This window comes from Chiloscyllium plagiosum, chromosome 38 (genome assembly GCF_004010195.1).
Source record: "Chiloscyllium plagiosum isolate BGI_BamShark_2017 chromosome 38, ASM401019v2, whole genome shotgun sequence".
NCBI classification, from domain to species: domain Eukaryota; kingdom Metazoa; phylum Chordata; class Chondrichthyes; order Orectolobiformes; family Hemiscylliidae; genus Chiloscyllium; species Chiloscyllium plagiosum.
In genome coordinates, this window is record NC_057747.1 from 2,695,711 (window position 1) to 2,707,896 (window position 12,186).

The 12,186-nt window shown below is 46.6% G+C and overlaps 1 protein-coding gene across 28 annotated transcripts in view; it reads left to right on the forward strand.

The window, feature by feature from the left end:
* The window catches only part of LOC122541752 (sorbin and SH3 domain-containing protein 1-like), a 327,865-nt gene that overhangs the window by 239,423 nt on the left and 76,256 nt on the right, over positions 1–12,186 (forward strand). For 23 of the 28 annotated variants that reach the window (XM_043678673.1, XM_043678672.1, XM_043678675.1 and 20 more), the window contains 3 exons: positions 1,941–2,006; positions 5,974–6,075; positions 7,549–7,598. In XM_043678673.1, coding sequence (XP_043534608.1) covers positions 1,941–2,006; positions 5,974–6,075; positions 7,549–7,598 — 218 coding nt within the window. The remainder of the gene's footprint in view (positions 1–1,940; positions 2,007–5,973; positions 6,076–7,548; positions 7,599–12,186) is intronic. The other 5 variants (XM_043678686.1, XM_043678685.1, XM_043678691.1 and 2 more) reach the window with 2 other exon arrangements.

Below are 12,186 nucleotides of genomic sequence, written 5' to 3' on the forward strand. Positions count from 1 at the left end.
CTTTACCCTTCCCACCCACTGCCCCCTCTACTGCTGTCTCACTCCCTTTCTCTCTCTCACTCCTGCTCTCCATCCCTACACCCCAGCCTTGCTCTTTCTCTCTTCCTCGCTCAGACGCCCCCGATCTCCCCCTTCCTTGCTAATCCACACTCTCTGCTCCTCCTCATCTCTCTCTCTTGCTCCCCCCTATCTGGGTCCCACCCTCTCCCTCTGTGATCTCAGTGTCGCGGCATCATTCCCAAGGTTTTGCTACCAATAGTAGGGGAGCTGCCTGCTTCACCTTTGGCCTTGTTGTGAACTGTGCGCCCTGCACTGACACTGCGGGATGCAGCAGGCCTGGAGTTGGTACTGGGTTTGAGTTCTTGATGGTGAAGAGCAGTGTGCCATACTGCTGGGGAGTGCTGCCACACAGGGTCTTCCTGCAGCTTTAGCTCAAGACAAATGACCCAGGATCTGGCTGATGGACTAAAGCCCCTTCACGCAAGGCAAGAAGTGTTTGTGTGTGGGGAGGGTGTGGTTACTGTGGGCTGGGGTGGGTCAAACTGTCACAGCCAGGATCATAGAAGGTGTGAGACACACCCAACCGACCCCCTTGTGGGTCTCAGCTCTACTCTTTTGATGTTATTAGGGAATAACAGTACAATAAATTCCTTGGCTGGGTTCAAACAGCATCTTGCCTGAGGTGACTGGGATGCCATGTGAATAATGGTCTCAATCCTGTTGTCCTTCAAGCTTTTCTGACTGGCAGCTATTGATCAATATGGTAGATGGTATTTTCACTCAAACCAATCAGCTTTCACTCTATTGTGAAAAATAAAAAGTCATACATTCCCTTTGGACATGGTTCTGGACCAACCCGCTGTGTGTGATAGTTGCAAAGATGACTATTGTAAAATGTTAGCTGAAAGCTTGCTTCCTCTCTGTCTCTCAGCGGGTTCTCCTGCTGGCTTCTCTCTCTAGCTGGTAGGATACAATGCTCCCTTCTTAGTGTTTCTTTCTGTCTGTTCTGAGTTGACTCTGAGCAAAGTGGGAATGAGGGGGTCAGAAACACAGTCCAGCCCCACCTTCATTTCTCATTGCGGCCTAGCTAACCACTGGAGCCTCACTTTGCGCTTGCAAATGCACATTGCCCATTGATAGTCTCTGTGCACTGCATTTTAACAATTAATTCTCCCATAGACACCCTCACCCCCTCTGCATCTGCATTCCAGGATTCAGGCCTGCTCTTGGGCTGGGCAGAGTCAGAGGGAGGAAGTCCATGTGGCTTCTCTAGCTTCCCCTTCAATGATGCCAACTCTGGCTGCCTGTGTGGGTGTTTGGCTGTCACATCTAATCAAATAGCCGATATGTTCCCAAGTAAAAACAATTGAGTAAATAGATTTTGTGCTTATAACTGATTCTGATTGGCTATACACCCACGATGGTATAAATACTCCCACACCCAACTTTGCGACAGGCAGAGCTTTTGTGATGCCATCAAATGTGTGCCGTTTTGTATCCCCTGGGCATTACTATCCCCACCCAAGTGGTCTGAATGTACATCATTGAGCTCTACCACCATGTGGGCCTCACAGTAGGAAGGGGCTCTGTCCGCTGCCACTGGCAGAAGCCGTAAGTCAATGGGCACTGGGTGAGAGCACTGAGCTGATGTTTTTTTTTCCCCTGGTGTGTGCTAGCTCTGTTTTAATGGCCCTCCGTTAACTGAGGATTCCCAGCTGGATATAGAGCGGACACTGAACTGGTTCACTCCTGGTTATTCTTGGCTCTGCAGTCTCCTCCCACCCACAACACACGAGCAATGAATCCTGACTGATCCCAACCAGAGATATTTACCCCGCTCTGTTTTGCAATCTCTTTGGGTTCTGACCCCCTCGTTCCCAATTCCTTGCAATGTTTTTTGCCCTGTTCATTTCTTCATTTCCTCCTTTGCTCTTCATCAGCCTCCAAAAAAGATTTGGGAATATACGCCGGGAGAATGCTCTATTCTTTCTGTAGAGAATAGAAAGGTAACTCATTTCTCTGATGTGTCCACCCTCCTTTGTCTGATGGCATTAACCCTCCGGGTGCTGCAACCAGTCAGCTTCTGAAAGAGGAGGATTGCAAGTCCTTGGTTTTTTTGTCAGAGACACTGTCCCAATCTTTTCTCTTTCAGACCTTGACCAGCTTGACTTTGCTGTTTTCATTCCAGACTGTCAGCATTTTATTTCCTTTCTAACATTTGCATTCAGCATTATATCCCTGGCGCGCAGATCATTGCCGAGTGATTAGTTACTGAGTGAATGCTCTGATATCAAACTGCTGTGGCTTCAGGACTGTAATCACTGATGCATGACGTGTCTCTGTTGTAGTTGGATTGTGCAAGCAGCCTTTGCAAATGGTGTTAACAGCAATCCGATATTATTCTTCGCTTTGCCCCTGTTGATTTGCTTCTAGTGCTTTATCTCTTTGTTCCACGTTGTAGCCTTCGTGCAAAGTCTGACTGGCATCATCCCGATCAGAAGAGTCTCCTGTTCAGAGAATAGAACTCTTGTTTCCACTCGCTGACCCAGAGTGGCCATCTCTGAGGTCAGGCTACCAGTGCTGAGCTTTACTCCTTTGAAAGATCAAAATATTGCGGAGGCTGGAGAACTCCGGTCCAGCAGCATCTGTGGCGAGAGAAACGGAATCCATGTTTCATCAATGATCCGACTAGGGACATTATTTCTTTTGTGGCATGTGGGTGTTGCTGGTGGGGTCAACTTTTGTTGCCAATCGCTAATTGCCCTTGAGTGGCTTATGAGCCCATTTTGCCAGGCAGTTAAAAGTCAACTGCGTTGCTTCAGGCTTGGAGTCATGTATAGGTCAGACCAGGTAAGGACGGCAGATTTCCTCCACTAAGATTCATCAGCGACCTAGATGGGATTTTTATGATCAAGTGTAGTTACATGGTGACCAGTTTTCGATTCCAGATTTATTGATTGACTTCCATCAGCTGCCATTGCGATTTGAACTGTTGCCATAGAGCATCAGTCCAGTGACGTTACCACTGTGTCACCAATTTAATGTCGAGGAGATTAAAACTGAGCTGGAGCTATAAACCCTGCTCACACACGGCCTAGAGTGAACCACTGTTCCAGTACAGTTCCTTCATGGACCGCAGGAGCAACTTGGAGAAAGGGATAGTTTTTGACTCCAGCACAATGTGACAGGAGCTACCGTTCCATAAATCCCTGGGGAACTCCAGAATCGAGGAACACCTGATGTGCAAGTTCCACGTATCACTGAGAGTCCATGTGCCACCACAAAAAATTAACTGAACAAATAAAGGCAGAGCTGCAAAATTGTACTTTCCAAGAATTACCTGGGCAGTTGTCAGAGTCAGCCACTGAGGTAGGAGGGGGTTGCTGCGGTGAAGTTGGGATGCGACTGGGTGGGTGCATAAGGCTAAAGGAGATTGCTGCAGTCAATGCGATGAGGCTGGAGGCAACTTCGGGAGATCGAGAGGTGGAAGCCCAGTGATATGGAGCCTGCAGAACTTGGAACTATATTAAAGATCACGGAAACGTTTGGAAGAATACTGTGACCTGAGTCATGTGTGATATTGGTGACATCGCTTAGGGTGCGAATGATGTTATCACCTACCTTATCCCTCATCCATCCCCTCAGTGTTCCTCTATGGTACATACCTGAGGGTACAGAATATACTCTGGGTTGAGGTGGGGGGGGTGGTACCATCAGCAGTACCATGACTGACTGATGGAGCGGGTTGGGTCTGAAAGGACACTGTCTGCGGCAAGCGGTGAAGGAACCAACAAGAAGGAAAAACTTCCTTGACCTCACCCTTACCATTTGTAGAAGCTTCTGTCCTTGACAGTGTCTGCAAGGATAACTATCATCCAATCCTTGTAGTGATGAAATCCTGTCTTCATAGGGGGGATATCCTCCATGTTGTGTGCCACTACCAACCTGTTAAATGGAATAATTGTTCACCAGATTTAGGAACTGGGCATCGGTGAGGCACGGTGAGCCATTGGCAGCAGTTGAACTGTCTTCAACCTCAATTTGTCACCTGATTTGACAGTGTGTGGCATGAAGGAGCCCCGCCCACAGCTGGAGTCGTTGGAAATCAGGGGAGAGCTCTCTGCTGGCTCAAGTCATACCCAGCACAAAGAAAGATGGTTGCTGTTGGAGGTTAGTCATCTCAGTTTCAGAACATCTGTACAGGAGTTCCTCAGGGCGAATATTTTCCAGTCAACCTGTTAACAGATGTTAACGCACACCTGTGGAGCAGGTGGGTTTGTGTATATCTTTTGGCCCAGATGTAGGGACACTACTACTGTGCCACACCAGCTCAGAGTTCCTCTGGACTATCCTAAGCTTGATCATTTTCAGTTGCTTCATTAATGACCTTGGGAAGTGAGGATGCTCTTTGATTACACAAAGTTCGGTGCCACGCGTGACTCCTCAGAGACTGAAGTGATCGTATCCATGTATAGTAAGACCTGGACCATATCCAAAGGTTGGCTGAGAAGTGACATCTAACATTTATGCCATGCAAGTGTCAAGCACTAACTATCTCTGGCAAGAGAGAATTTAACCAGCTCTTCTTGACGTTGAACATTACTAAAGCGAAATCCTCCACCATCAAGATGCTGGGGAGTTACCATTGACTAGAAACTGAATTGGACTAGACTGGAACTGGGCTGGGAATTCTGCAGCAAGTAACCACTTCTTGTCGTTTTTAATGACCGTCCACCATTTACCCGGTGCAAGTTAGGAACACAATGGAGTACTCTCTGCTTGCCTATGAGTGCAGCTCAAACAACACACTAGTGCATAAACCGGCCACTTGATGCAAAGACTTGCAACACCTTCAATGTTACTTTTCTTCACCACCAGCACACCGCTATGTGCACCAACTTCAAGATGTGTGGCAGTAACTCACCCAAGCCTGTTCCAGCAGCAGCACCATCACCTTTATGACCTCTACCATCCAGAAGGACAAGGGCAGCAGATACATGGGGAACACCATCCTTGCAAGTTCCCCTTCAAGCCATTCACCATCCCTTCAGGGTCGCTGGGCCGAAATCCTGGAATTCCCTCTCCAACTGCATCGTGTACCTACAGAACATGGACTGCTGTAGTTCATAAGGCAGCTTATCACCACCTCAGTAACATCTTCCAAGGAAGGACAATAAATGCTTGCTTTACCACTGACGTTCACATCCTGGCGATTAAACTTAAAAGCAAACGGTGATGCCCTTACAGTCAAATAGCATGTTCATGTTCCAAAATTAAACTTCCATGTGAAAAATAAGGCAACGTGGATCGGGTAAAACTGTGCTATTGGTGACCACTGCCAGAAACTGAAGAAGCAGGCCTTTGCCTTCCAGAAATATTCCTGCACCTTCAGGACAGTTGGACATTTTCATTGTGATTTGGGAATATGGCTAGTGCAAGATGTTGGTGTTGAGGTGTGTCATGATTTGGAATGGCCTCCCTGTTTCGAGCCTGCCATAGTGTGGGTATCTCGGAGCGTGGAACATGGGTGGTCAGGCATTGGGATAGGGAAAGAAGACCAAAGGAGTAACACGGTCAAAGGACAGATAAGTAACAAACAAGCCCTTGTAAAAATGAATACATTGTGAACACTTCTTTTTCTGTTAATTTACTGTTGGTCCCCACATGTAAAATTTTAACACTTCGATTCTGCCCCGCCACTATACTGTTTTGTGGTTATCTTTACTTGTATCTTGAGTGACAGATGTTGTGAATTTATTTGAAAGCAAAATACTGTTTTCAATGTGCTGAAGTTTTGCCAAGAGCTGATCTGAGGATAGTCAGCTGAGTCCACAGGCTGCAAGTTGCGGTGTTGAGTTGCTCTCTTCGTGTGTGTGTGTGTGTGTGTGTGTGTGTGTGTGTGTGTGTATCTGTTTGCACTGCCCGAAGTGAACTCCTCAAATCTTTCTATCCCTTCCTTTTGTTTTCAATCAGGATCAGCTAGAGAAAGATCTCTATCTCTACCAGGCTGAGCTAGACACAGACTTAGAAAAAATGGAGAAGCTTTTTAGAAGCCACGACACCCAATTTTGCAAGGTATTCTCAACTTTCTCTCATGTCAATCACTCCCTGCATGTGTTAACCCTTTCACTGACGAGACTGAATCAGCCAGTCTTCAGGGAGCCTCCTGAAGATCATAAAGCTTGTAATCGATTGATAATCAGCATACGCTTGACAAAAGCTGAGATTGGTCACCTGGAATACTGTATCCTGGTAGCATTTGTGCATGTCCTTTTCCTGAAATTACAAGCGTCATTAGATTTTCTTTTGTCAGTGCTTTTGCGAGTTCATGTTTCGACCTTTTGGTCACTGTGTCCTGAAAATGAAACTGTTCTTGCTTGCGGCACGAGCTCCCCACAGGAATTGGCTCCAAGCCTCCTGTTTGGCTGAGTTTCAGAGTCGAGACTGGCCACCAGTCCCTAGATTCTGTTTCCAGACTTTGCCTGTATCACGGTTGCAATTTAACGCAGATGTGTATGTGTGCATGCTTTTAGCTTTCCTCTACTGTTTCCTGTTGTTGTGCTCGCTGTGGGCCACTTGCAGTTACGGTCCACTCCGTCTCTGTCCGTTAACTGGGAATACTGTTCCAGCTCTGACCGCCCCACACCCACCGCTGCCAGCTCTGAGAGCAAGAGGTTGTTGCGATGGAGCTACGGATGGTAAAATCTCTCCCGTCTCTTCTCCCGCTCGGCTGGGTGCTTATCCAAGTTGCCTGTGATTAGGACTTTCAGATTAGTGAGCATGATGCTTCCTGAGCTAAGGATTTGTTCAGTGGAACAGGAACAGCAACAGCAGCTGTTGGAGGAGCTGTTTGTCTGCTGCTTACTGTGGCTTTGGCTGTCAAATTGAAATGCTTTTGAACAAAGAGCCAGATCTGAGGAGTCCTGTGAAAGGGCACGGGGGGCATGTACGTATGTAACGTTGCCAGATAGCACTAAGCGATTTCTCCGAAAGGAGTACTGTAGTTTTAAAATGAAACAAACACACCCACCGTAGAGAACTAGGTAAGTTTGTCAAGAGCAGGGTTAGCTTAAAAAGGTTCCCTCTCTCAGCCTTTTATGCTGTCTCTGTACCCCAAAGCTGGTTGGATATTTTTCCCTCCCTTTGGTCTGATGCACAATGACTCATTCACAAACAAAAGAACAGAGGCTATGCAAGAATGAGCACAACTGTCTGCTGTTCAATCTGTCACACCCACCCCCCCCTGTCTTTCCCCAAACACCCCCCTCCCTCCCCTCCCGCCCCCACATCACCCACCCCCAGGGCACAAGGAAGAATCACTGGATTTATTCAAGCAAGCAAGAGTTTCGAGACCTGACTGTGAAGTGGGATTTGAGGCGATAGCATCCGATTTGAAAGCGGTGCGCCGTTCTGTGGCCCTACCTCTGCAAAGTTCACCCAATATCAGGGCAGCTAGCTCCTACTTTTTGCCCTTTTTCCTCTCTTTTTCATTGCGTGTGTTTGGTGTTTGCGAGTTATCAATGACCCTCTTTGTTTTTATTCTTTCAGAATGCAGCGCTGAATTCTCCCTTGGAAATCCCATCTGAGTGCTCAAATTAGTAAGTAGCTGAGCATTTATGTGCGCATATAGTCGGTCATGGATGCATTGCCATCTCGTTTGGTGTCTCAATGTTGTTTTGTATGTGCACCAAGACTCCTGAACTGGAAATGTTATGAGATGTGTGTGTGTACAGTCAAGAAAAGCAGTAGCAATTCCCTGTCCTTCACTGCTAGAATTGGAGAAGGTGTCTTTGTGACTATACTTTTTGGTGTCATCTTCACTCTGATTTAAATTTCCGATAGTTGGGATTTTGAGGACTGATCGGTCAGATCCTGAGGGACTACCGCGACTTCACCAGAAAGAAGGTAGCACGTTTGCCATGCAAATTCTGACCTGATGCAGAATTTGTATGGCCGCACTGTGTCAGGCTCACTGGCTTTCCTCTGCGTGATCACTCTTGGGGAAAGTGGTGCGCCTGAGGCTCCCCTCTTCCCCAGGATTAAAGAAAGCCCCTTCTTTAATGACTCCTTGCTCGGTAAAATGCGTCGCTGTTAGGCAGGAGGCTGTAGCATTCTTCCTGTGGTGCTAAGGAGCTGTTTGTTTATGTTGGAACCATTGGGCGATAATGTTTAGGCAGGGCGAAACAGTTTCTGTTCTCTTGCGTTTGAAGTGTTTCAGATCCATTGAGTTTTGTGAGCATTTGCTTTGGAGAAAGATAACCTTAACCTAAAAGTCTAACCATGAGTACTTGTGTGGATCCATTTGTAAATTGGGAGAAGGTGGTATGAACTGGGGAGAAACTGGGAGCGTGTTGGTAATGTCACTGGGTTACAGGCCTAAGCTAATGCTGTGTGGATCTGGGTTCAAATCTTAGCACAGCAGCTAGGCAAGATTTAAATTCATTTGATAAAACTGAAGAAGAAGAAGCCATCATTGTTTGTTGTAAACACTGATCTGGCTCACTAACAAAGGAAATCTGCTGATTTACCTGGCCGGGCCTACATGTGACTCCAGACCCACAGCAATGTGGCTGATGATGCTGCCTGAAGTGCTGTGCTCTTCCAGCATCACTGATCCAGAATCTGGTTTCCAGCATCTGCAGTCATTGTTTTTACCTCTTAGCTGAAATGGCTGAGCAAGTGATTCTATGTTCTTTCTCTTCAAATACTCATCCAATTCTTTTATCCAGTTTTTATTTCGGCCTTTGCTTCTGATTAAAGCACTCGTTGTTTTAGGATTGCTCAGTGTGGAAAGGAACAGTTAAACCATATTATTTTTATAAACTTTCCACTGAGAGCAAATTTGTGTTCGGGATCATTGCTTCTTTCCTCTCCCTTTATTCTAGATCGGCTAGTTCGATTCAGCTACAGGTTTGAAGACCCAGAGCTAAGTAACTGGCTTCTTTTGAAAGCATTTTACATTTTGTACCTATCATGAAGTCTGGTTTGTTGTGAAGGAACAGTGTGCAGGGTTACAGGGAGGAAGCAGGAGAATGGCACTGGGTGAATTGCTTGTTCGGCGAGCCGGGGCAGACACGATGGGCTGAGTGGCCTCCTTTTGCCCTGTAATAATCCTGAGAGATTGCAATCTGGCGCTGGGCATGTGGTGAGCAATGTAATGAAGAAGTGACCTGCCGTGGTTAAATGTGAGCTGAATCTCTCCTTATGTTACACCTGAGGCGTTCAGACAAGGTGTGGAATTCTAGGCAGGTGGAGTGAGGGGCAGTTTGTGGAGTAAATGAATTGGACCAAGAGTGGGGCAGGGTCAGCAGGGGAGTTGGGTGGGTGGAGAGGGAGAATGGGACAGGAGAGGACTGGGCTGAGAGAGATCAGGTAAAGAAGTAGTTCAGGAAAGAGGACAAACAACACAAGAAGGCCGAGGGATGGTGAGAGAAAGGGAACAGGTGAAGATAGCGTGGAGAGAACAGACAGGAATTGCATTGATATAGCACCGTCGCATGACCTCGATGTCCTAAAGGGCTTTACAGTCAGTGAAGGGTCGTGAAAGATACTCCCTGAGTAGGAAATGAAGACGGGGAGTGAGAGAGAAAGGAAAAGGGGAAGCAAGGGATGTCCTGTTGAGGTTGTACAGGACGTTGGTGAGGCCACTTTTGGAGTACTGTGTATAGTTCTGGTCATCCTTCTATCGGAAGGATATTATTAAATTGGAGAGGGTTCAGAAAAGATTTACCAGGGTATTGTCAGGAATGGAGCGTACGAGTTATGGGGAGAGGCTGGATAGGCTGGCACTTTTTCCACTGATGCATACGAGGTTGAGGGTGACCTTATTAGGGTTTATAAAATCACGAGGGGCATGGATAAGATGAACATCTAAAGTCTTTTTCTTTAAGGTAGGTGAGTTCAAAAGTAGACGGCATATTTTAAAGGTGAGACGAGAAAGATTTAAAAGGTTCCCGAGGGGCAATTTTCTCATGTTTGTGGAACAAACTGCCAGAGGAAGTAACATGTGGGTACAGTAACAACATTTTAAATGGCATTTGGACAGGTACATGAAGAGGAAAGGTTTTGAGGGATGTGGGCCAAGTGCAGACAAGTGAAACAAGTTTAGTTTGTAAGGTGCGTCACTCCGAAAGCTAGAGTGCTTCCAATTAAACCTGTTGGACTATAATCTGGTGCTGTGTGATTTTTAACTTAGTTTGTGAAAGTTGCTTCCTCCATGGACGAGTTGGACCAAAGGGTCTGGTTCTGTGTTGTATGACTCTGTGGCTGCATGTGGAGCACCATGAGGACGTTGGCTAGACTAAACAGTGCGATGGTCAGCAAGACGGGCTGGGGAACGAGGTACGTGGTTGGGGAGGCTTGGAGTCCGTACGGCTGGAGGACAGCCATGTGGGAATTCTCAGCTTTTGACATCTCTCCGCCATTACCCCCTCCCTTCCCCTAGCCACCTTCCTGTCTCTTTCTTTGTCTTTTACCCCTTCCTTGTTGTGCCCCCCCCCCCACCCCCCTTCCAAAGTCTTATGTTCCTTAACCTCCTGCCTTTAATTTGACAGCTTGTGTACCACACCCAGGGACTGGGCATCCTCAATCACAGCCTGATTAAAAGTGCCCAGAGACCCATTAGTTACATAATTTGAAAAAGGAAATTCTTGAGCTGAGATTAGATGAAAGCTTGGGCATGTGATTAGAATTCCTTGCAGTTACAGCGTGGCCCAGAATAGATACTAACTGTTCTGGGTGGGCTTCTGATAGTGACCCCTCCTTGAAAGATCAAACATGTGGTCAGTTTAAAGATTTTTCACTGTTTTTACAATTTAACCATTGTCAGTGGTTCAACGCTGCTAGAGAACTCTACGTCGCTGTTGTAAACGCACTGAGAATCTGGGAATCTTTTTAAGCTTTGATGGATGCCTCTCAGCAAGTGGGAGTTGGTGTTATTACATGCCGGAGTACTGTCCCCTGTTTCTGTGGGATCTTTTCAGTTCTGTTCAGTTAGAAATCCCTTGGTGGGCACGCAGGGTGGGTGGGTGAATTGTGAGGAAGGTGCAGAGATGCTTCAGTGCGATATGGACCAGTTGAATGAGTGAGCAAATGCATGTTTTATGCATTTATAAAATAAAATCATGAGGGGCATGGATAGGGTGAATAGCCAAGGTCTTGTTCCTAGGGTAAGGGAGTCCAAAACGAGAGGGCATAGGCTTAGGGTAATGGGGAGAAGATATAAAAGGGACTGAAAGGGCAACTGTTTCATACAGAGGGTGGTACGTGTATGGAATGAGTTGCCAGAGGAAGTGGTGGAGGCATATGGATATATGAATAGAAAGGGTTTAGTGAGATATGGGCCAAATGCTGGCAAATGGGCGAGACTAATTTAGGATATCTGGTCGGCATGGACAAATTGGACCGAAGGGTCTGTTTCAATGCTGCACATCCCTATGACTGTATATCAGATGAAGTATAATATGGATAAATGTGAGGCTATCCACTTTAATAACAAGAACAGGCAGACAGATTATTAACTGAATGGTGATAGATTAGAAAGGCTGAGGGGGCAGTGAGACCTGGGTATCCTTGTGCACCAGTGTGTTGAAAGTGAGCAAGCAGGTACAGCAGGCGGTGAAGAAAGCAAATGGTATGTTGCGCCTCATAGCAAGAGGATTCAGGTTCAGGAGCAGGGACGTCTTGCTGCAATTGTACAGGACCTTGGTGAGACCACCTCGGAGTATTGTGTGCAGTTTTGCTCTCCTTATCTGAGGAAGGATGTTTTGGCTATGGAGGGAGATTAACAAAAGATTTACCAGACTGATTCCTGGGAAGGCAGGACTGACATACGAAGAGAGACTGCATTGAGAGAGACTATATTCACGAGAGTTTATTAATGAGAGGGATCTGAGCACACCTACAACATTCTAACAGGACGAGACACAGTAGGTACAGGACAGGTGTTCCCAATGAACAGGGATGACAGAACTAGGGGTTACAGCCTAATGATGTGGAGGAAGCCATTTTGATCAGAGATGAGAGATTTCTCCTCCTGGGGAGTGTGAGCCTGTGAAATTCTTTGTCACAGGAAGTGTTTTAGGCCAAAGCATAGACTGTTTTCAAGAAGAGGCTGGATATTGTTCTTAGGATTAACTGAAAAGAGATGGGGAGAAAGCATGAACAAGGTACTGAGTTGGATCATAG